Genomic DNA, 25,749 nt, shown 5'->3' with positions numbered 1-25,749 from the left:
CCTGACTGAACAAGCAAGAGAAGGGTAGAAGTTTGAGAGGCAGTGGTGAGGACCACAGAGTGTGACATTGTAAACAGGACGTGATGAAATCCCTAGTGCTGCTCTGAAAGAAATCTCACTATGAAAAAGTTGGGTTTGTTTTTTGGGGTTTTTTTCTGTTTTGCCATTGACTTTGCAGAGCTCCTTTAAAATTTCCTCCCTTTTTACAAATTCCTCTGTTACTGTTCTTTGTTCACCTGATTCTCATGATGCCCCCAGTGGCTAATGGAACCAGGACTGACTGAAGGGACTACAAAGCAGAGCTATTGCATTTCTTTTTATTGCTAATGATTTCAGCTCCTGGCAGATGGCCTAATTGCCAGATCTAAAGGAAGCTCATGAGAATCATAGCGATGGAACTGGCCCAGTGACTTTCAGTAAGATACATGGCTTATAAGAGCTCACAGTGCATTGGCATAGTAAACATTATTGGTGCTTAAATGTTCTCAAAAGGGTATGAATAATGGGTTTATTAAATGTAATTTACAGCCAGCTATAACTTAAAGAAATGAAGCAAAATATGTTTAGCCATTTCCTAGAATGCTTTCTTCCGGGCAGCCAGGAGCATATATCCGAACCAGAAACTTACTTCACTGATGCCTTCACTTCTCTCCTTGGGTACATAAATTCTCATTAATATTATTGAACTACCTGCAGATGTGAGACACACAAGCATATATTCCAATGAAAGGGAGTTGTACATATTGACTCCAATTGGCTTGTTTTGGGAATATTATATTAAATACGTTCTGTCAGATTTGTTTGATTGCTTGGCTTGCCTACTTGCCAAGTTTAATATTAAAGTCATAGGGTGAAAAGACATATATTAAAAAACTTGTTAGATGGCAAATGTGGAATTGGAGTTTATTGCTTGTACTGCTTGTAGCCATCCGTCTGCTCCACCTCTTCTGCTGTTTATTTCATTCTTGCCATCCTGTGAGGAAGTCTGTAGTCCCCTCTAAGTTCAGTCGAGACAGAGAAGGAAAAAACAGTTACCTCTCTTCTGTGCTTCCTTAAATTTTATCAGACACTGGCTTTGGTTGTGCTGCGGCTCTCGGCTCTCCTTGGCGCAGCTGCCCCTGAGGGTGCCTGTCCCTGTGGCCATAACTCAGTAAGTGGCTCCCTGCATCTCTTACTGCACAATGAGATTGTTGATACGACCTGTTAGGGTTGCAGGGTAGAGCTGCTGTGATAGCAGCTCCAGGCCAGGGAGCACAAGGATAATAGTTACCAGTACATGTTTTTATTTGCTTGCCTTAATGTTATTTGTTGCCGATTTCCAGTACATGTGCAGTTTTCTGTTCTCTTCCTTTCCCCAGAATATAAATGAGGATCTCATTAAATTTAAAGCTCAGCTATGCTGGAAAATATTACTCAAGTCAGAATCTTCACTAATATCTTTACATGTGAGAAAACATTGATACTGCCTTTGCCTGCCTGCTTCAGAGCTGCCCCAGTTTAATCAAAGCATTTTATGTCTGGGAGACCTGGTTATCGTGCAAAGTGCTGTCCTCTGTGAAGTCTAGGATTTTTTCCAGCCTGGCACTGTTGCTGTTTGCACATAGGTATCTATTCGCTACAGCACGGGCACTGGTCAAAGTGAAACAAAGAACTATTTCACCCTGAATTCCAGAGAATTCCCAAGGCACTGACATCAGCGTGGTGGGAGGTGAAAATGCTGCTCCTAGTTTACAGGCAGAGCAGCTGATTTGCAAAGGCAGCTCATGGAGCTGCCCTAGATTTAGATTCTTTCCTTGATTTGAATGACTGGGGAGCAAACACGGGCTGAGGAAGCTGACTAAGGAGACTCCTCACTGCCTCACGCTTCCCTCTCGCCAGCAAGGGCTATTGCCACCAGAGTGGGTTTGTGGGCGTGAACTTACTCTGTGGAAATTTGTAGTAGGAAGAGGTCTGAGAGCAGCGGATAAGTGCTCAAAGAGCATGTTTTGAAACCAGAAAGACAAATGCTGCCTTTGTGGAGGTGAAACGGTGCAGATGCTTCTTCACCCATGCTTATTTACCTAATTCTTGTTGGGCCAAGGTGGGGAAGAGTTTTACCCCCTTTACTTTCCCATTCTCAAAATAGTGTCACTTCTACAGATATGTCTGGTGCAGTGTTTTCTGAGCTTCCCATTAAAAGCTGTGTTGCTGCTTGAGAAAGTTGTGAACAACGGCAACGGCACTGAATCCTTTGCTGAGTCATAACAACATTTAATCATAAAAAATAATTGTACTCATTTCTGCTTATTGGAAATGCTGTTTTATATTCTGTAGTAATTAGTGATGTGAATTAGTGCAAGTTTTTCTTTATAGCTAATTCAGTTGGTTTTATTTTTCTCAAGCAGCACGTTTTATTGCCTTTCAGCATGTGAACTATGACACTTGCATCATTACATTATGTGAATCTACAAAAAAAAAAGTAAACCTGACCCTTTTAAACTCTTCAGCTGGCTTGAACTTTAAGCTGTGCTTTTCATAGCTGGAGATGGACCTTAAAATATAATAAAAACTGAAATTTCCACATACCATGACTCCGGTAGTTAAATTCTTAAAATAGAAGAACGGATATTATGAGACTCGCAGTAAGGTAACAGGGGTCAGAAACATGACCTAACAAGTTGTTGTTTGCTTTGGAAACTGCTGTTTTTACTTAAATGTAGAATTTTTGCATCCTTGCTGTGGTGTGGTTTACGGAGCTGCTCCATCATAGTTATCCTATTTGAAAATGGCTGAGTTTCCCTAACTTTCTCAGTACATTTATGAGGTACAATATGATTTCAAAAGCTGTATTCCTTCTTCCTTAAGGATAAAACATCTGCATGGAGAACAATTTTGCTTGAGTGTTGCATTAACACTTTTGACTGGAGAAAGAGGACGATCTCTGTAGATATATCGTTCCTAAAATAAGCTGTGACTTATGAAAAAAAAATCCTCTGTTATTATAAGATTTATATACTGGCTTGAATTAAAGTAAGTTGCCCGGGCATGTTGCAGTCCTGTATTGATCCCATTGAAGTGGTTTATGCCAGACATGGTAAAAATGGCTTTGCCACTCCCGGTTACTGAATTGAAATTCAGAATTTCTGTCATAAAGGGTGAACACCAGCTTATCATTCAGAGCAAGGCTGTTATTCTTGGGAATTGCCTACCAGGAGGTAAAATACTTAACAGTCAGATGAAGCTAACAAATACAATTTAATGTTTTGCATTGCTGTGCTCTTTAGTTTAAGTCCCCAAAGATTTTTTTCTTAACCTGGCAAAATTAGCCTTTGTTCATGTTTTGGGTGACGATTTTCTTCGAGCACTGTGAAGGCATCTCACAGCCCCTGACAAGTTTCTGCAATTCTCCATTATCACCTTAGATAACTGAAGAGAAGGTGTTTTTTCTGCATTGTTGTATTCAGATAAGGAAGGGAGGAATCTTCCCCAGCAAGTGTGAATAGAGCCCTGCAAACACAGGGCATTCAGTACAAAGGAGACACCCAGCACTCAGAAAGAAGCCTTTGGTGGGAAGAATGTTTTGGCTATTACAGTAATTTTTGCCATCTTTGTGTGGCACAGCAGTTGTACATGAATAGTCATTGGCAGTACAGCTTCATCCCCAAGGGCTGTGCCTCGGACATGCTCCTGCAGGAACATCGTCCTTGTTCTGTCTGCTTCACAGGGGCTTCCTCCTTTTTCAGTGCAACACTACAGGAAAACAGGCATTTCAGCTGTTCTTTTGTTAGTGATTTGCATGTTACGCTTTTTGCCTCACTTGAAAGTTGGTGAGCTTCTAATGATCATTAACCCTTCTGTTAATTAGCCACCAGTTGTGAACAGTAAAAATATATTTAGGTGACAGGAGTAGAAAACATCCAAGCACTGTCCCTAGTCCCTCAGCATACTGAGGCTGTATTTTTATGCATTTGTTTTGGGCTTGATTGTCCCGATATGTTACAGCAAATGAGATCAGAATTGAACAGACTGGCCTTATTATGTCTTCATAATAACTTCAATAGCCTGAATTAGCCCAGCCCGTGCCCTCCATCGTCCTCTGCTTTGTTGCAGTTGCTGTGTCTATCACTTCTTGCAGTTGTCTTCTACACCAGAATTAATCACCTGTACATTTTTCATGTGAATTCCAGGAATTATTCAGCGGCTAATGCCCATAGTCTGTTATCTCACACTTGCCAACAGTCTGAAATCTGCTCGAAACAGTCACTGGGAAGCCATAGTTCATTTTGTTGTCATCTAATTGCATGCACCTGCTGGTGACAGCGGTAAAATGTGATATCTGTGACACGATGGCAGCAGAAGGGATGCTCAGAAGAGCTTCTTCCATTTTTCTTCCTAATGAGCATAGTCTTTTCTCTCCTTTTGCCTTTTCGCTGTGCAGGGAAGATACAGAGATATGCTGGGAAAGATGATGGCTGTGGCAGTGGAGCTTAATGCGACACTGCTGCTTTTCTCATACTTTTCCTAATAATGTGTCAATCAAGTAGTCATGTCTGAAACTTTCTTTTTAATGGAATTAGTAGAAGGAAATGCTTTTACAACCAAAAGGCCTCACAGGAACTCTGTAATAATGGTGGTACAGTCAGCTCATGTAAAGTTACAAAAAGGCAAGATTTACAGGGAGAGCAAATTTTCAATTATTTTCATTGCTTTTTGATCCTCATACCTAAACATGGCCTTGTCAGTATGAAAGTTTGTCCTCTCCCCCTTGTGCTTTTGGTTGGTTATTGGGAAGAGATTTCCTCTCCCTGCAAGCTTTGTCTCTCTGTAGCCTGACACTCTCTGACTCTTGTACCAGTAATTTAAAAATTGTACCCAGGTGAATGGTGATGCAGAAAAGATTTGCACTTTCTAATGAGATAAAACTAGCATTGCCAGCTCGATGCATTCCAACTGCAAATGTGCTTAATCAGAGGAAAAAAATAGAAAAGGTGATCATAAATTTTCTGGCAGACTGTTTTTGAGGGGGTTAAAATGCTTATACATCAGAAACTAATATGCCTTGGAAATAAAGCTCATCCATGAAAAAATCATTCTGAAAGAAACAATTTCTCTTTTCAAGGAAGGTATTTAACCAAGGCCAGACTTGGCAATTGAAAAACTAAACGTTCTTTTGAACGGTGTGCTGATATACCGCTGTTTAAATTTATATGATGGAATCTCCAGCATCCTAGTGGGGCTCTGCCTCACACATACCAGTCACAGACTGGAATTTCATAGTCTGTAACTCTCCTGTGGTGGAACAGGAAATCTGGGGTGTCATCATGGTTTCAGAGTGCGCTTATAGGAAGGTTAGACAAAAAAATCACTCCATGTTTTTGCTCTTCAGGTTATTGTGGAATTGTGACCTGACACTGGGCTGTATATCATAGAATCATTGAGGTTGGAAAAGATTTCCAAGATCATCAAGGGTAACCTTTGACCAAACACCACCATGCCAACTAAACCATAGCACTAAGTTCAGCCATTTCTTGAACACTTCCAGGGATGGTGACTCCACCACACCCCTGGGAACAGGCAGCCTTTCAGTGAAGAAATTATTCCTGATGTCCAACCTGAACCTCACCTCATGCAGCTTGAGGGCATCTCCTCTTGCCCTGTCACTGGTTGCCTGAGAGAAGAGACTGACCCCCACCCGGCTACAGTCTCCTTTCAGTTGTAGAGAGCAAGAATTTCCTTTTTGTATTGTGACACCCAAAGCTGCCCCCAGCAGTCAAGGTGAGGCTGCCCCAGTGCAGAGCAGAGCAGGACAATCCCTCCCTTGCCCACCTGGCGATGCTGTGCCTGATGCACCCCAGGACACTGGTGGCCCTCCTGGCTGCCAGGGCACTGTTGACTCATGTTCAACTTGCCATGGACCAGGTCCCTTTCCCCAGTCTGTCCATGTATTACATGTTATCCTGTCCCAGATACAGAATTTAGAGCTTGCCCTTGCTAAACTTCAACTTGGGCTAAACTGGGAGTCACCAAAGCCCTCTGACACACTGCAGTTGTGGAACTGCAGTGGTCCTTATGAAGGCGTTTAAGCCCATGTGAAAGATGATTCTGCAGACATAATTCAGCTTCATAATTCTTTAATCAGTTGTTTGCTGGTGTAAATGCAGAAACCTTTCATTTTTGCTGAATTTGATTCTGTCTTACTGTTTTTGCAATAAGTATAACAGAAAGGTTCCTCTGGTGATTCCGATTGCCGAGCTGAATTTTGTTTCAGACTTTCAAAAGCACTTAAATAACTTAGGAGCACAACTTCTATTAATAGCCATTTAAGCATTTTTGGAAACGTCTTCCCATCATTCAGTCCATTATTCTCCCAGAGGAATGACTCAGGTAGTGTTTGCTATATAAACTCCCTGAATCTGAGCTGAGGATAGTTTAACAAGTGGGAGATTATTTAAAGCTTTCATTGGGCTTTGCTGCTCCATGCTGATCAACGCTGCTGGTGGTGCAGATAAATACATTGGGCAAATGAGCAAATATGAGCCTCATCAAAGCCTACCAAAGGCCATCAAAAATCCCCCACTGTGAGCAACGTTCGCTCAGATTCACAACAAATAAATACAGGGATAAAGCAAAGAGATTGTACCACTGATTGCCCTTTATTCTTGCAGTTGAATAATTGCATTATTTCAGTGTTAATTATTTTGTTTCCCAGCTCTCTACCACTTGTGTGGACACACATACACTCACCAATTCGCCCCTCTCTCCAGTGAAAGGGCTCTTAACTATCACAGCATATTACAAGGCTCCTCTTTGAGGAGAGGGAGGTCTTATGGGGTCTTGATGCAGGTGTTTTGGAGCAATTGATAGAACTGACTGTTAAAATCACAGCCAGATCCCAAACCACGACTTACCTCAAGGCTCGCTCCTTGTGCCTGCAGACCCCTCTCGTGGGCGCTGCACCACATAAGCTTGGATTAGCTCTTCCATCATCATATCCCTCCCTGTGCAAGCTCAGACACAAATTGTCCTTCCCAGTGCAAGGCAGGAAAGAGCTCTGCTGGTCCCACTCCATCTTTTTTCCATCCCCTGCCATGCTGGTCCTTCTTGAAACACAGGCTGATATTTTCTTGCAGATGCATTTTTGTCACCTACATAATATGTGCAGGAATTGCTGGTGGGGTAAAACACTTGGTTTCTTTAAATTCTCCAGCTCAGCTGAGTGTTATTCAAGTGCAGTGCTGCAATTTAGGTATCAGTTGAGAGGCAGATTCAAGATATATCGTTTTTGTCTTCCCTTTAATCAGGCTCTAAATCTAAATAAATAAATATGTAGCAGTAAATGCTCCGTGGTATATTTGGTAAGATTAACAATCTTCCAGTAGCATAACAGCTCATGATAGTCTTTGCTATTTATGTTCCTGCTGAGAGAAGAGGAAAAGCAGCTAGTTCAGTGAGCAAATTATGAAGTATGTGGGTTAATGAAGTGCCTGTCATAAAGCTGATTGTTGCTTCTTCACATCCTCTTTCTGCTAACAAAGCTCATAATATTACAAAGCTTAGAAGACTGAACCTCATCTTTTTCAATGCACACCCATATTCAGAAAAAAAAAGAAAAAAGCAAAAAAATCTAGTTAAATGTTTATTTTTACCAGTCCAAGTACACACTGTGAATAAGTTAAGGTATGGAAGTAATGAAACTGCTTATTGATGCATGTAAATCCTCAAAGTTTTCAATTTCATTTCTACTAACAAGGTATTTTTAAGCTTGGATTACTGCAGGTTTTCATGATGCTTTATTTTTATAACCTCTATGTCTTCTTGATAGAGACAATTTTACCTTCTATTCAATATAAGCAGGAGGAAAGGGATTGAATGCACCTTTCTGCATATCTGTGTTCACTGTTTTATGTATCTCCCTAAAGCCGTACATTTGTTCAAGAGATTATTAAGGTGGTTCTTATTAAAAAAAAGAGGTTTTGATTCAATTTTTCCCCTTGCCCAGTAAGGACTTTTGTGCTTGGAGTTAGGGCCTATGCTTATAGCTGAGGAATAAAACAAAAAACCTCAAAAATAATCAAGAAAAACCCCAAAAACCAATTCATACGTATGACCCAATCATTGATTTGCAGAGAAGGCAGGGATAGAGAGCATGAAAATGAGCACTGAAGGCATTTACTACCCCATGTTTAGGCAGCACTGAGACAGCACTCCGGTAAGATCTAATCAGGAAATGTGATTGCAGATTCAGTTTCTTCTATGTATTTTCCCTTCCATCTAAATATGCTCCTACCCCAACTCTAAATATAACTTCTCAAAGAGGAGATGGCAGAAATGTTTTCCAGACATAATATGAACATGATTAATCAATATATATCTGGTTTGCCTTGGCTTAGATTTCCTTTGGAAAAGACTTTGGATTTTGCTGCATAAAAGGAAAAAGTGCAAAGGCACACAAAAGATCGTCTCTTTTTCCGAGTGTCCTGACTTGCACTTTGCAGACCGAGATGTGTGATTGAAAGATCTTCACGTTCTTGCCAATATCTGTGGGCTCTGCTGTCGTATTTCTGTGAGCAGCACCATGTCCTTGCATCTTTGGCGTCGTAGATGTTATCGCTGTTGTACAAAAGATGAACCCAAATGGAGAGACTAAAATTACTCTGGCAGCCACTAGCACTAGGAAGTATTAAGCTGGGAGTCTCCGAACCCTGAGACTCTCTTGCTGCTTTGTGTATCCTCTGCAAGAGTGAGACAAGTGTTGGCAGGTGCAGGCAAGCAGGCAAGTACTTCACATATATCCTAGCTGTATTTATTCCATGAGGGTTTGAGGTTCAGTCATACTTAATAATAAACACCAGCCGTTTGCTGCCTCACGGAATCTGTAATGGGATGCTGGCAATGATATCCTGAAGACTGTGAAAGGCTTTTGCTGTTTGTTTGGGGTGGTTTTTTTAAATGCACAACGTCATTATGTATTTATTACTGTAATACAAAGCAGCAAGGTGATTTTAGGGGACAAGTGATGGCACTTTCCTCTGTCAGCACCCTTCACCGCTGGTAACAAACCTGGAGAAACTCTCCCGTGAATGACTCTGGAAGGTGGCTAACAGCTGTTAAATTAAACACGGAATTTAGTCCAGCCTACCCTTAGAAAGTGGTGCAAGAAGCAGCTGGAAAATGGAGCAGCATCTTCAAGCATAGGGAGATCAGAACAAAAGCTTGTGAAATCTTTGGAGCTTCCCATCTCTATTCTCTTTTGGGTGCTGTGCTCCAACATGAAGGTCCAGAAGGAAATTGTTTTGTCAAATGCTTGAAATTCAGTGAATGTTTTCTGTCCTTTTAGTTGCTGTGTGGCTCTACCCAGACTTGATTTATTCTCACTTATTGAATGTTTGAATTATCAGGCACTGGTCAAGTGCACAGGCCTTTTAGGTTTTGCTGCATTTGGTTGGAAACTCTGACAATATAATTTCAGTGGGTCATTTTGTTACATATGTAGCAAAATAAATATTTACCTGTGTCTCCCACCCTACAGTTTAAAAAACTGTTATCAGTTTGCACTCCTGGGACCTCCCCAGCTCGTTTTCTCAACAGCATATTTAAGGTGAGAGACTGAGTGCAAGTCATAGTATATCCAGGCAGAAATGTGAATATATTATGGGGAGATGTAATCAAACCATTCTAGGTCATATGAGTAAAAGCAGTGATAAAGCTGGGTTGCAGTGTTTTATGCAGCACCAGCTGCTGGCAGCTTTGCATCTGAGTGCCTTAGAAACTGTTGAAAGTTTATTATCCCATCTTTATAGCTTTTATCTGCAGGAGAAAGTAGCCCAACCTGTTCTTCAGACACACCTCCAGGCTGAAAAGGTTGGTGTCAACCCTAAAGGCACTGATGAGTTGTCCCACTAACGGTGACCAGAGGACCCAGGCTGCAATGGGAATGAGCTCTTTTTTTCCACTGTCAGGAGGAGGGAAAACAAGTGAGATGATGTTCAGAGAAGGGAGGAATAACATATAGTCCAGCCTCATGTCATCCTTTCTTAGGATGGCCTAAACCTGGCTTTTGAAATGCTTTTGCTTGTAGGGAATGGAGACCTGTCCTGTGCAAGGGGAGGAGGGATCCCATTGGATCCATCAGTGATGTATTTACACAGGATAGGTGAGCTAACTTCAAAAAAATAAAATAAATCCACATGGTTTGTTGTTAGAAATCTGTTTCCCAGCAATAAAAAGAAATATCCAGCTCATTTCTTCTTCCTGTAATTTTGTTTCCAGCAGAATCTGAAACCCTCAGTTTTGATTATTGCTCTTGGGAATCATATGTGCTGTGTTTTATTTGATCCAAGATCGGATGGAGCAGGCTGAGGCTGACCACAATAAACTTCTGAGGAGCTTAACCAGAGAAGCTGCAATTTTGGCTTTTCCCACAATGGCTATACTGGCACATGCCCCTTGCACACTTTTGTCAAACATCAATAGGAATTTACAGCTAAAAAGCTCGTTTTTCTTTTTTTCTGAGAATCAATAGCTTTTTGTGACTGCCTGAAGCTTTACGATTTGGCTCACTGGGTTGGTTAGAACTGTTTGCTGAAGCTGTTCTAGTGGCAGCAAGAAGGCATGAAATACATTTTTCTTCAGACAATATCTACTTGAATTGTTTTTCTAAGTCTACATAATATGAAATGACTTTTTGCAGCCCGTACAATTTTTCATTACGTATTTCTGCATTATTTTCACTGTTTGCATTTGTTATTTTGCACTTATTTGCTTTTTAAAGCAAAGCAAATTATTACCAACAATAATATCCCTAAAGGGATTGCCCGAGGGGAGCAGAAAGGCACCATCTGTGCACAATGCTTTGTATATTCACATTTTACCATGTTCTGCTTTGAAAATAATTTGAGGGTTTTTTTGTGGGGCAGGAGGACATTATGTGGGTTGCAAGGTATATATATTATAAGGAAGAAGGAGGGCAAGGAGAGGGCAAGCTTTGATTTCATAATCTGACGTCACTGATTCATAGGAAGCTTCTTTAGGACTAGGCTTGGGAAGATCCTGTAACACCACAGTGGGCTTGTGTTGCAGTCATTAATGTATTTTCAAAGATCCCTGAAGGCTCTGTCAGGCTCTGATAACTTGACACTTCTCATTACAATTCTCTTTTACATGTTTTTTTCTCCAGGAGCAGGGCAAGCGTGGAGTGGGGACACTCCTTTGTCAGGCTGTGCCCCAGAAAGGGGAACCAAGGAAGCTGGAAAACTTCAGCTTGTCCAGGAAATCTTGGGGAGGAGGGGAGAGTGGGGAGGGAAAGCTGGAAACAGTATAGAAACATCCATTAAGCAGATATATTTCTGCTTTTGGAATGGCTGTGTAGGATAGTGGTGGGAATTGCCTGGCAGGAAGGCCTTGGACTTACCAGAGTAGAAAGTATCCCAGTATTCTACTCACTGAAGTGGAAAGTATCCCAGCCTGCAATTACATGGTTTGGAATAAGGGTAGAGTGTTTCCTAAACCAAATCTAAATCCCTCTGAGTTGAGGGCTGCCCAACAACAGCTTTTCTGTTTGTTTTTACAGCTGTAAATGTGATGCAAAAATATTTCACAAGGAATTGGAATCTAGTTCATACTGTGGATTTATAATCATCAGATTATAAATTGTCAGGAAATAAATGCTGAAGTTATAAATCATAAATTATATCTCTAAAGCTAAAGGCTGCTCCTACTGTGCTGCTCCCCATTTTTGTTTGCTTCTGTATCTAGTAAACCTTACACCCATTGTCCAACAGATACAGGAATGACAAAGAAGTTAGAGGCTGTATATGGAAGATTTACCTCCATGTCTTAGGTTCCTTTATTAAAAAAACGAAGAAAGTATTAAGAGCATAATATTTGGTTATATATTTTTTTCCTCTTTTATTTATTTTTTGTCTAAAGCTTTCAAAGCAAGCCTCTCTAGTGGATCATAGGCCATCTCCCTGTGAATCACATCCTGAGGCTTCGTATTGAGTTTCATTACTTCCTAAGACTAAACAGTTTTTCACATCTATTTTTTCCTATTTTTATCCATCTCATTTACTAAGAGTCAAGCTAAAACCTTTCCTTATTCAGTATCAATGCTAATAAGTACATAAAGATAAATACAGTAAGCAGTGGCAATTTTAGAGTTTGAAACAGTGAATCCATGACACCTTTCCAAATTAAATAATTTTAGCCATATGCCAGAGGGGGAATCTCTTTTTCTTTTTTTTTTTTAAATAGGAAAATTATCTTTTGAAACAATTGTTATGAGGGTAATGAGAAGGAACAGAAGCCAGCCACCCTCCCTTGGGGTACACATAGGTATAAACAGGTACCTGTGACAGCACAAGATTTCCTGTGTGTCTTAGTATTTCTCTGTCTGGGAACGCATCCTTCTCCTTCACTGGGATCAGCACTTCAGCCAGGAGCTTAAGAGGCTGAGAACTGCCTTGATCCCACCAGTAGTGCAATCTCTGCAAGAATTTCTTCAGCAGGATAACAGGAGTAAAAAAGCAGGAAACATTAATTCCTTATGAATTAAATTGGATCTTCCTCTTAACAGATACGCTAATTTCAAAAGATACTATTTTAATTTCTTTTTCCTTTAAAAAGTAAAAATGTAATTGAAGAGTGTGAATTGAGATGCAAATCAATTGTTCTGTAGAAAGAAATATGTTCACACACAGAAACTGAAGAATGAATTAAACTGCCACAGAATTTGACCCTAATTAAGGTGATTTGCCTTGATAAGTAATTAATCAGGAATTCTTGTTCTTACCCCTCTGCATGGAGAGTGGGCAGGAGGAGGGGCTGTTTCACCTCATCACTCTCCTATATATATATATCTGCATACATCAAATATAGAGAGATATGAGTATTCAAGGAGGTATCTGCAGGTCATGATGGGTTTATATTGGTGAGAGCAGGTGGAAAAATGGCTGACTGTCAGCACTTACCTTTCTGCTTCCAGTTCAGTGTTTGACTGTGGGATGCAGCACAGAAGATAATAATAATTAAAACTATCTAGGCATTAATGTAAGCCCTCCTGTAATATAAGAAGCAGAGCTTAGTGGCAGAGCAGCTCCAGTGGATTCCTTGCTTGTGGTGTGTTCTTTATGCTGGAGTTTGTGGAGTTTCCTCACAGCAGGGTGGGCACAGCACTTGCACAATGCTCTGCTTGAGCTGAAAGAGGAAATGGGAGAATGTTTACTGGGGAGATCTGTCAATCACAAATGCCCATTGCACTGGCAGAGCCAATAAACCTGTTAGCAATTGCACTGACAAAGCAGAAGTGGCAAAAAGCTAGAGCTTCACTTCAGGTGAAAGAATGTGTGCCTGATGTCCTCTGATGGTGTTGCTGCTTAATGAGACTATTTGTGGGCAAAGAACAATTTGGAAAAAATAAGAGAAGGAAAAGAAATAGGGTTTTCTTTTTATAGCCTTTAAGTTATCTCATTTAGCACAGAAGAATGTCAGAAAGGCAGTATGTGTGCACAGCCATGCACACACACCTACCTTGCCTGGTGCTGTATGAAAGCCAATTTGAGTCTAATGTTTTTGAATAAATTGCTCGAGTGGTTTGTTCACCCATGTGGAAACCTCACCTCTGTGACACCAGCAAAGTCAGCAAGACATTGGGTTATCTGGTGCAGATCACAAGTTATTTCAAACATAAGCTTCCCTATGAGGCTATTTAAGATGCAGACTTTTTTCCCCTGCTGTGTTTTTAGGAAGTCCCATTTCCAATGGGTCTCTGCAGGCTTTTGATGGGTTTTTTTTCCCTTCCCTTTCAGAGATGCCCATTCTTTTCCCTGCCACCTTGATTTAGTTGCAAAAGCTTATCTGACCAAATAGCAGTGAAATTATTAATATACTGTTTTTCAAATAGTCCCTCACTATCATTAAAGATGTAGAAGTATGAAAAGGAAAAACAGTTATATATCTGCTTTCTACTAAGCTCTTTCTAGTAAAACCTTGATCTTAGTAAAGACAGAAGTAAAAAAAATATAAAAATGGAAAGCACATAATTTGCATCAGCTGTCTTTCAAATATTTTACCATCACATCTCTTCCACAGTGAAATGTGTGAGAATAGCAGTACGAGGCAGAAGCTCTGAAAAAGTGACAAGTAACTCTAATGAGAAATGTTCTGTTTTTAGCATGTTACTATTTCTAAAGCAGCCTTGACTTCTGTGGAGTTCCTTCTGACTCTTAACTTTCCAAGGCAAATATCTGCCAAGTATAATAAAAAACAAAAGGAGAAGAAAGTAGATGAAGTAAGGGGAGAAGTCAGGAGCACACCACCAGTGAGGCTAGAATGCTGCCCTAAACCATTGATTGCTGGCTGCCTAACATGCCCCATTTCCAAAACTGGTGCTTTCCAATTGTAATAAAAGTCTGTTGTAAGTGAAGAGTTTGTAACTAAAACGATGATGCTGTTCCCTTCCCACGTGCATTTTAAAGATAATGATGCATATTGCAATTTGGCTGTTAATGGCTGTTGTTTTACTTGTTGTAAAGCAAGTATTTAGACATTGTTAGGGATTCTTTTAAACAACCTTGTGTTCATGAACACGAATATATTTGGACATCGTTCAAGCCTGAAGCTGACCATTCCAGTAAGGACAACAGCATTCATGACTATTCCCTGCTTCACAGAAGGCATTCAGAGCCTGACAGTACTGACATGTTAGAGGCAAAGCTCCCTTGGAGTGGGTTAAATTCAGTTTTGATCTTTTCTGATTTTCTCAAGGTCAGCCTCTTCAGTTATCTGACAGATTTCTTGTTAAATAAAATTAAGGAACTTCTTGATTATTGAGGAGCACATTGTCAAAGGTGCTCGTGCTATTTTGCAGGGCTTCCCCCCAGAGAGTTCTACCTTGTAGAGGCTGTTCACAAACACTAATGATTTCTTGTACAGAGCCTTTTCATTTGTAGCACTACTCTTCCACAGGGTGGTGTTTTGTTTTGTTTTGCTTTATTAAGATGCCAAAACAATGTCTTTCAAACCTTGGGGGTTGTTAGCAGCAGGAGCAGAGAACGTGGAGGTAGCTATCAGAGTTTGCTTTCCCTTCCAGCTATCTGAGGGATTTTACAGTCCAGTCAACAAACACTGTTTGATCACTTCGTGTGCTACATGTATTTGGTGTAAGGGTTTTTACATGCTCTGTAGCATTAAGTGATCAAAAGAAGTGAGATCCTCTGTTGTGGCATTGATAATAGGCTACTCTGCACAGCACAGCACACCAGTAAATTGTCAAATTGGTTTTGATTCTGAAAGATCTTCAAGATGAAGAAAGGTAAGATAAAGGAAACTACTACCGTGAAGGAAAATATACATGGCATGAAAGCTTGCCATAGAATGGCTCCACACTTGAGGATAAAAGGAAAAAAGCTGGCAACAGAAGTGATAGGACTGCTCAGAAAATGGGACAACAACCAGGATTTGCCTTTCTTGAAGGGAGCCCAAGTCCAACCTGTGGCATGTTATGGCTGTGCTGGCTTGTAACAGTGTAGTTACGTGTCCTTGTGAGAGGGCTTTTCACTTCAGTTCTACATTTCTCTCATAGACCAGTAGTTGATATTTTTGGGGTTTTTTCTTTTTTTTTTTTTGTTTTTTTGTTTTACTTCTGCTGAACTACTTTTCAGTTATAAATTGCTTCAGATAGACAATTTTCTGAAGTGACAATATCATGCTTTCTTCATTTTACAGGTAGGAGGCAAAAAATATTTATCTAAGTCCACTATTCAGATGCCCAGCTTTTAAATCACTTTGTGGACTGGATTTTTTCCTCTTCTGTTCAGTCTTCTTTCATGTAAACTCTTGTCACTAATAAGTACCTAGCAGCCAAGATGAATTAGGAACAGGTTATTTCCAGCTGGTGACCCCAAAGCAAGAGAACAATATTTAGGAAACTATTCTAGAAATACATTAACATACAGTCAATCAGAACAACAAAGGAATACAAAATGTGTGTTTAAGGAGTCTTTAAAAAGTGCTTTTTCCCAGTGTTTGTGGTAGGCATCTGGAAATATTCAAAACCCTGGTTAATATTAAAGGAGAGCTTAGCAAAGGTGTGAATGGCAGGTAGGTGTTCATTTTTCATTAAAGCTCAATAGGAGTTGGATGTCTAATGCCATTTTTGGTTTTTAATAATTCCTTACAGGCTTTTAATATGAAAAGTCCTTTGACCCAGATTCTCAAAGAATAATTACTGGTGTTTTCATGAGCATGTGTGTTGTTCATATGGCTATTAATCATTTAGCATGTAAACCTGATTGAGAATTTGCTGATTCTTCACTTCTGGTCCCAGTTATACTTCCTACTCACTCAGACTTTGGATTTGTTTCAGACAAATTATCAGAAGAGTTCTGTGAAACCTTTCTAAACACAGAAATCAATACCCTTAAGCCAGGACAATTTCCAGTGTGGATTAGATTGTACTGATACCAAGGTGCTACTCCTTTGTTTTACACCTTTGGATGACTGTATTGAGTTCCAGGAATGCTGTTTTTTATAATCTCTGTATAAAACACACTATGAAAAACTGGAAAGCAAGCCTAATTTTCAAATCTCACCGTGCCCTTTCAGAAACACATGTTGATATACGTGTGCGGAGGAGCACTGCTTTCCATCTGTGAGTAGCTGGAGTTGCCAGTGAGTATAGAATTCCTCAGGCTGGACATCCTGTGTTTAAGGTACTCAAGATGTCTGCCCTCATGGAGAATGGGTGTGCAGAGCAAAGCCAAGCCCTGTTAGCTACCTTGGCCAGTATTTAAGACTTGGTTTCTTTCAGACTATGCTCTGTTTGGTGAACAGCATCTCTTCAAACCATCCATAGCATCTTACCATGCCTGAAACCCCTGAGTGAGGCACTGGTAAGGTCAAGGTATTTCTGTGAAACATTTTATTTTGAAAGAAATAGTACATTAAGGGCTGGCTACTTAAATTGTTCTTTACTGCAGGTTTTCTCAGAAAAACCTAATTTTGTGTACTGCAGTAATGATGCTGAGTGGATAATAAGATGCAGTATGCTGCTGCTGTGGGCTCTACACCATATGTCTTTCATAACTTTTGCATTTCGGGGGCTGGTTGTTCAGCTAATTGCACTGTCTCAGGAATTCATCATCAGGGTAACCTGAAATAATACACCTATAATATATAGCAGTGAGAATTAAAACATTTGAAACTAAGCAGACTGCAGACTGAGAGTTGAAGTGTCAGAATTGTAGTTTTATAAATATTTCTATATTTTCTGCTTGCTGAGCTTCATGTGTAAATCGAATTGCTATAACACTTCACAGCAGACAGTGAGGACAACTATTTTAAAGCAGAAAAATAATACAAGTCATTATTTCATAGCAGTAAAGAGTAGTTGCTTCCTGCCCTGAGATGCTGGGTCAGTGAATGATTGCTCTCATGATAACTTCTTTCCAGGAATTTCGTTCTGTGAGTCACATAGATGGCGTTCTGGGACATAAAAGATTGTTCTGTCACATGTTGTTCCTTCCACTTAGTGAGCCACTTAGGTGTCTCTTTTTCCAGGTGCACCTCAGCTGTAAATTAGTGGGATGCTGAGCCCATACTTATTTCTTTCCTTCACCCTTTCTTCTTTTCACCCTTATTTCTTTTAAGGGTCATTGGTTTAAGGCTAGAAGATGCTTAATTTTTATTGACCAATGTTTAAGAGTGCAGTAGCTCTGGTAGCATCTGTATGTATTTGTATACATAATGTTGTTACAGTGACAGTGCTATTTCTTGTACGTCAACCAGGGACATCTGGTGAACAATGAATTTTTATTATTTCCGTATCGATTTAGAAAACCTAGATAACTTAATGGCATGAAATTGGGGTCACGTAGAGGTTTATTAAAGGGTCTTACAGAAATTTTGAGTAAAATGGGAGAGTGAAACATGATGCAAATTCATGGCACAACCAATTGAGGCTCCCAAAAGCAGGGGAGGAAAAAAAAGTTTTGTTGCTGTATATTTATGATTATTGATCTGTCTTTTAAGTGCTTTGTACTGTCTCTGGAAGGATCTTGGTGTAGATGAAAAAGGTATATGTGTGCTTAGGTGAGCATGCACAGGTGCTGCAGGAAATACTGGTAACATTTCTGGCTCTGCAGACATTTTTCCTCTATGAATAATCTGAATAGTGGCATAGCACAGTGTTAGGCAGCATTTTGCTGCCAGGATTGCATTTCCAACTGGTGTGTGTAAATGGGTATCATAGATCTGACTGCTCTTCTCACAGGAATCCAAGGGCCACATTTGGATTCCAGCCTCCACTCAAGCCCAGTCATGATTTAACATGATTTCCAGTTCTTTCTCTTAGTCTACCAACACAGTGTCTTGCACAGCTTTGGGTTTTCAGCTTTTCAGTACAATTATCAGAACTTGTAGTTTGGATTAAGATGAAAGTATTTTGGTTTTGTTTGGTTTTTTTTTTTTTCCCCGTAACCAAAGGTCTACAAAGATGTGAACTTAAGAATTAAACAAATATTGGGAAAATAAATGGTGCAAATAAATGGTGAGAACTTGCAAGAAAGAACACTGGGAATAGCTTAGTGTCCTCACCAGAAAACCAGAAAAAGGGAAAGTTTGGTTAGTTTGTTTTGTTTTCTTTGCTTTTCCACGCTGGCTACACATTACCAGCTTTTGGGAAAAGAAAGAGAAACCAAAAAGTTTCCCACTTGTCAGGTGCCAAAAGACTGAGTACCAGGTGGATGCATCCTATCAGGCATCAGCAGAAGTCTTTGCTTCCTTGCTCAAAGTGCCAACCTCTAAGTAGTAACTTTGCTTGCCAGCACTTTGATAGAGATTTCAAGCCCCTCCTGCATTTTCTGCAGTATGTCAAGCACTGATATACTGAAAGCTCTAATCCATCCCTGCAAATGGTTACCTTTCTGAATTCATAAAAGGGCACAAAAACTCACTGTAAGTACTCAAGATGAGGTATGACAGGAGAATGCCTGTTTCTGTGGTGTCTTGACTTGCAGTTGACTAAAAAGGGAAAAAATGGTTATTGTTGGTAAAGATAGGTTGGCTATTTTGTCACTTCTGATAGAGAAAAGCAATAACAACAACAAGAAAAAAAATATAGTGTTAGGTCAATGGCGTAAAACCCAAGAGAATGAATTTAAAACTCAGTATTCAGAAAGTTCACTGGCATATAAGAGATGTATTCATTCAAAGAATTCTTCACAGATGGTTTATATTTTCTGTGTATTTTCCAGGAAGCATTTCTTCTGGAAGATACTAGATGGTGATAAGAAATAACGATGGATTATTGGACTAAAATATATGTAGTTACTCCATTGGTCTTGGAGTTCAAGTGTATCTTCTGTCTGTTGTATATCCCTCCCCTCACTTTCTGAAGCAAGCAGTACTATTTTAAAATATACATTTCCTTACAGAATTGAGAAACCCAGAGATTGTTTTAATCATCTTCCATAGATTTCTATCATACGGAATATTAACCTCTGATTACATTTGAGTGAAAATGATCTCACTCTTAATAAAACTCAAGAAACTTACACTTCAATAAAATCAAAGTAAACCTTCACTTAGTTGTAAGACTTTGTTACCACATTCACCAGGAAGTGGTGCCTCAGGGGCTGATGATATAAAATGCAAGCTGACATGCTTGAATTTTTTCTTCTCTATTTGTTCACCTGTGGGAGTCACAGTGTTATTACTTTTCCTTGGAAGTGGTTAAAGGTTGTAAGCATTACGAGCTTAGGTTGTCTGCAGTCTGTTCTAAAACTACTGTTGTGCCAAATTTGTACGCACTCATGTTTGACTAATTCCAGAGTTATTGCTACAGAGAGCAGTGAAGCATTGCTGATGTTATAGGAAATATCAATTACATATATATAATACTAGCATTGGTTTTACTGCATTTTGGCAGATTGGTAGCCCTGAACTAGAGTCCAACAGGGAACAAATTGCAATGTCAGCTGCTGGCTTGATTTGCATTCCACCTTTCTTGCTTGGTTCTTGGGTTCATCAGCATTCCTGGTGCCTCATCAGAAGTCCGTTAAGTATTTAGAGTACACAATTCTTAAAACAGGCTTGAAAATACTCCCCTGGAGTTGCTAGATTACAGCAGTAGCTGCCAGAGCTTTTGAAGACAAAACATTTTGAAGTGATTGGTATGTACAGGTGCACACATACACATCCTGTACTATCTGAGCAATCAAAGCTCCCAGTGTTTCAGAGCACATTGGGAGCATAGAATTGGAGCTATGTCACGGTTTTATCCAACTGCTTTGAAGCCATTGACATGTTTGTCCTTAGCCTGTGAGCTTGGACAGCAGAATTTAACAAAGCCTGCATTGTGTGTTGCAGTACTGTACAGGGGCACTTTGGCCAACAACAAATTAACTTATCTGCCTCTGTAGTTAATGTAGAAATAAAAGCTACCCTGGCCTCAGAAACAGGACAGCTTGGTGGCCAAAGCACCTCCAAACCAAAAGTTTGGCGTTTCTAGAGTCGCTGATGATGCTCAGAATGTCATGGAGCATCTGTACATGAATCCAAGGTCCCTGTGCTGTGTTGTCCCAGGGAGCAGTGGTGCTGACGTGGGGCATTTAGCATTATTCCTATTACCTTCAGATCTGAGGTTCAAAATAATCTCCATAAACACAATGTTTATGCCACTTCTTGAAATGCATCCCTCCTCTCCTGAAGGTGCATCCTCTCTTTCGGCCTTTCTTGGAAATTCTCCCTCCTCCTGCACAACACTGCTCTGTTATTGTGGCCTTAGCAGTTTGGAATAGATAAAGGCACGGTAGGAAAAGGAATTGATTTCATTACTATGTTCCCTCACAACTGGGTGAGATTGAGAAAAAGAAAACAGAGGCTGAGAACCATAAAGAGTGCAGTGGACTTCTATGGGCTCTGTGTACAGAGCTGATCTTTACCAGGGGAGCTCTGAAATTATCATCTTTGCTTGTGGGCAAAAAAAAAATCTTTGCTTGCGGGAATATGAGCCTGCACTCTTTTGGGTCGTTGTCAGGGATAGCACCATTCAACAGAAGTGCTGACTTACTGCAGTATTTAGTGATGCACAGGCATTTCTACAGTGCCCATCAGCAGGCTGCTGAAGAGGGAACCTCTCATTCAGCATTTGTCTGAGGCTGTTTCTGAAAGGAAGAATGACTTCTAAGATTATTTTGAATGAACAAGTGATAAAGGAAAATTTCTACCGCTTTACTATGCAACTGAGGCTGGCAAAGTGAAAATAGTAATTTAGTAGGCTTCAATTTTATCAGTATCTTTCCTTTCTGCACTACCATATTGCTCCAAAAAGAGGAAATATAAAAACCAGTTCTTTCTAAAAGGTTACAGACCCACTAGATTAATCATAATATGGTTGAAGGCTGAGATCAAGTTATCTCAACAAGTTACTGTATGTCAGCTGATCCACAATAAGTCTGTGTGCACGCGGTCTTAACCAAAGACAAATGAAAAATAATGTTATCTTGCAGTGCAGGAGGCGTGCAGCGAGTCCTGCATGATAGTGCAAGGGCTCAGAGAACCCCCTATCTACACAGAAAGGTGCTTATTGCAGCATCATGTTTTGTTTTGTGGTTCTAAAGGGCTGTGTACAGTGGGATTGTAATTCATATAATGTTTGATGTGATGTCCAGAAGTCAAACTTAAATATGGATATAATAATCAGGAAGTCTTCAATGTGAAACACAGGTTTGCTTCCTTTTTTTATTTGGGGGGGTGGGTGGTTACAGAGATGCCCACAGGTGCTGGAGAAGTGTGGAAAAAATGAAGTGTACCCTTTAAAATGGAGTTTTTTGTGCTTTTAGATACATAAATATATTACAAATAAAGACAAAAGAATCACTGTAGTATGTTACCAGCTTTTAGGGTGATATTTGCTATTGTGTCTGCATGTTTGGTGTCTGTGCACAGTATTTCTATACAAAGGTGGGGAAGTCAGGGAAACTTGGGGTTTTTTTCACTAGAAAGTATGTATCTGTAAAGGAAGGCTGAAAATCTGCTTTCAAGTCTGCAAAGCATTCATTTCACTTGCCAATACCTGGCCATTTGTAAATGGCAACTTGGCTGCAGCCCCACATGCTGTAACTTTGGAAAAACTGCTGATATATGTACCTTGTGTGCCACTTCTTTTTACCTGCGACAGTTCTATTCACTGTAAAGCTGTTTTGTTTTCTTTATCATTTTCTAAAAAATCTAAAATATATGTATATGCATATATATAGCAAATAAGAGAGCCAGTATTTAAAGTGTAGGTTATGAATAGTATAATTATGAGTCATTGTAAAATTAGTCAGCTTTTTTTAATCCTCAGAGCCTTTGATTTCTTGAAAGTACTAGGAAAAGTTGCATATGCCATTTTCATTACACGGTGGTTTTTTGCATTTCAAAAATTACTAAAAGAGGAGATTACTTTAAGGCCAGGACAACATTATGTTTCTTTGTATATATTTCTGTGTAAAGAGAGTAAGCATATGAATGAAACAGGTGAAACAAGTAAGCTACTGCATCCATGGGAAAAAATGGGTGAAATTTATTCTGAGTCTAGTTGAAACAGCTAAAATTAAGAAGAGCTACAGTTACCTTTCCAAGAAAACTGGGAAATTGCTATGCAACTCACACCAGAGGCAAAAGAAGATGGGCATGAATAGGATAAAGTGGATGCCTTATAGTGACACTCTTAAGTGACGCTTTTATAGACACGGAAAAGTAGCACCAGCCAATGCAGAAATGTTAGAACAATCCATAAAGAAAAAAAGAGGAATGCTTAGGACATTGTTCAATCAACTGAGCAAACAAAAAATATTTTTCGGAGTCATTCTGCAAATCTCATCAGGGAGTGGCCCTTTTATTGTTTCAAAAAAGGTCATAGCTGAAGAAGTGATAGGGTCATGCCAAAATGTTGAGGAACTGCAAAGGTGTTCAGCAGCTGCTCAGCTGTGTAACTGCAAGCAGTTGGAAAACAAAGTCAGGTGTTTAAAAAGAGAATAAAATGAAGAACTCCTGAGTTTTTTAGCTGGGGGACTTCCAGAGACAAGGAGCTGCAGAATACACTTACTGCAGGAAGCAGTGCTACGGTAGTAAGACAAAGAGGGAGCAGACATAACAGCTCTGCTGGAGAGGTGAAACTGGTTCTAGAAAATTTGATGTGAATAGCCAAGATGTGCAAAATAAAATATTTCATTGTGTTTGATCTGGTCATGTAAGAACTTCATGAAGATTTTTAACTTTAAATGAAGGATGTACCAGTATCAAGAACATGAAATTTCATGTAGAATTACCACTTATTATGCACAAGTGCCTAATCTCATACTATGCAGTGCTTTTCTTTTTTTCTCCTCAATGTAATAAATACTTTTATTGAAGAGAAGAATTGATTTTATAGGAGAAAAAAAAATATTACATAGCCCTTAAGTTAACTTTAATAGACATTAAAGGATGTTATTAAAATGCAAGTGTCTTATTTGAGTGAATATTTTAATAATTAAAAGTCAATAAAAATGAAAACATGCCAATATGACAATAATTTGGAAAAATCTTTGCTTTGGTCCCAGGTATGGATGTACATGGGAAGTCCCCTTAGCCCTGAGAGCACTCAGACACAAGAGTTTATAGGCAAATCCCAGCAAAAGAATGACTCTGCCCTTAGTGGGAACATTACCACCATCCCTGTGTCAGCCAATGCCTTTCCCTGCTCTCTGGCTCTGAACAGGGAACTCTTTCTTAATCAGCCAGTATGATCTTAACTTAATTCAGAATCACTACAATGTGATGCCAAAAATCTCTCCAAGAGAAAAAAAAAAAAAATTCTCCTTCTTTAGTATAATTTGTGAAGACTCTTAAGTATGAATGAGGTTTGAAAAAAGGAAAAGAAGGGCTGGCACTTGGCTTTCATGGCCAGAAAATTCTTGTATCTCTTCCAAGTGACACTGCAAGGCTTTCTGTTTTGAAAGTCTAAAAGGAAAATTTTTGTTTAATCCTCATGGAGATGAGGGAGAGGACAAAGACAGAAACCTTGAGCTTTCCTCCATCTTCCCCCCTCCCCATCTTGATCTGAATCTCTTGGAAAAGGAGAGAGCTCAATTTGGTGAAATAACTCATTTGGAATATCAATTATCCATCAAAAAGGCATCCCAGACTTCCTAAGCTGTCAGAAGGTTTGTCACTGCTACACACAAGCCTTCAGAAGTTACATCTGAGGAGGGAAGATGTTGTTAGAAATCTTCCCCTGTATGACACACTGTCTCAATTTCTTACAAAACAACTCTTAATTAGACCTTCTTTTTCTTCTTCCTTTTTTTTTTTTTTTTTTTTTTTTTTTTAAATATGCAGCACCAGGGAAAAATTGGAGTTAAATTTAATGTTGGGACGGATGACATCGCCATCGAAGAGATGAACGCCATCATTAACGATGGGAAGTACCACGTGGTTCGCTTCACAAGGAGTGGTGGCAATGCCACCCTACAGGTGGACAACTGGCCCGTCATCGAGCGTTACCCAGCAGGTAAGGCCTCACACAAACACCTGGCACTAAGAGGGTGGGGTATGCCTGGAGTTTGCCTCGTTTTGCTCCTCTTCTAATGCAGTATCAGCTCCTTTGCTGTGTTTTAGTAGCTACAGAAGTAGTTAAAAGAGTCCTGAGCAATGTTCAGTTTATGATGATGGCATTTCCTAAGTGAGTTTAAAAGCTCAAATTCAAGTTATTACTGGAAGTGGAAAAATGCAGTTATTGAGTCATGAAGTAGTAGTTTTGTTCTTTGCTTTCATTTGTTTTTACTGCAATTTTGGTTTAGGGGGAAAAAAAAGGCTTTGACAAAAGCTACACAGTTTAAAGTGACTCCCAAATCTATCCCCAATTGATGGGGTGAAACATTTACTGAGGAAAAGGTTGTCAGTGTTCTTTTGATTACAAGATTACAGCAATCTGAGGCTTATGAATTTAGCAGAAGTCTTCCAGCAGACACAAACCAAACGGTGTCGCAGTTACCAATTGTACAACCAACCAACCAAACTGAGGTGCCTTAACCTCAAATGCAAACTACAGGATATTATTTATGCAGATGATGCTGGTTACTTGGACAGGACCACTAGTATGATGATAGAGCTGCCTTGAGCAGGCCCATATTTAATTTTATGCAAATGCCATGCCCTGGGGATTACTATGCTACTAATTTTATTCATTTTTAAAGGCAACAGGTTTTTCAGATACGCACCACCTTTCTTATTGAGTAGGACTACCGAGCCGTTAATGGTAACTTACACATTTGCATGTTATCCCTTAACAGTTGCTCTGTGTGTTTATATTAAGTAAAAGGCAGCAAATCTAAAGGTGTACAGGAAGGCAAATATGCAAACCAGAATCCCTATTGCATAAATGACTGTTCTGATTTATTGGTTTAAAAGTAGAAAATTCTTCATTTTTGTGGGTGGAGTGCAACAGGAGGATGTGTTTCACTAGTAAGGAATGCATAAGCCATTCCATGGACTAATAATTAGTATTTAGGATGGGGTTTTTTGTTATTGTTGTTGCCATTTCAGTTGTAGTCCAGCTATTTACGTGACTTTTTAAAAAATAAAAATAATTTTTAAAAAATCCACACATGAAATATAACCCTTCAGATAATTTCTTGGAAATAATTCAGAATACATGAAATAATGAAAGTATGTATTGGAAAAGAAATTATGTATAGCAGAAGCTGTAAAAAAAACCCCACCTATGTGTTAATGTGCTATGAATGA

General features: G+C 39.5%; 1 protein-coding gene across 1 annotated transcript in view; it reads left to right on the top strand.

The window, feature by feature from the left end:
* The window catches only part of NRXN1 (neurexin 1), a 516,697-nt gene that overhangs the window by 371,246 nt on the left and 119,702 nt on the right, over nucleotides 1-25,749 (top strand). The window contains exon 16 of the mRNA XM_042051442.1: nucleotides 24,335-24,514. Within this exon, the coding sequence (XP_041907376.1) occupies nucleotides 24,335-24,514 (180 nt within the window). The remainder of the gene's footprint in view (nucleotides 1-24,334; nucleotides 24,515-25,749) is intronic.

This window comes from Corvus kubaryi, unplaced genomic scaffold (assembly GCF_017639235.1).
Source record: "Corvus kubaryi isolate FWS band 111438036 unplaced genomic scaffold, C.kubaryi_AGA036_p1.0 76, whole genome shotgun sequence".
NCBI classification, from domain to species: domain Eukaryota; kingdom Metazoa; phylum Chordata; class Aves; order Passeriformes; family Corvidae; genus Corvus; species Corvus kubaryi.
The sequence above is the reverse complement of the archived record's forward strand: the minus strand, read 5'-3'. Positions and strand labels throughout refer to the sequence as shown.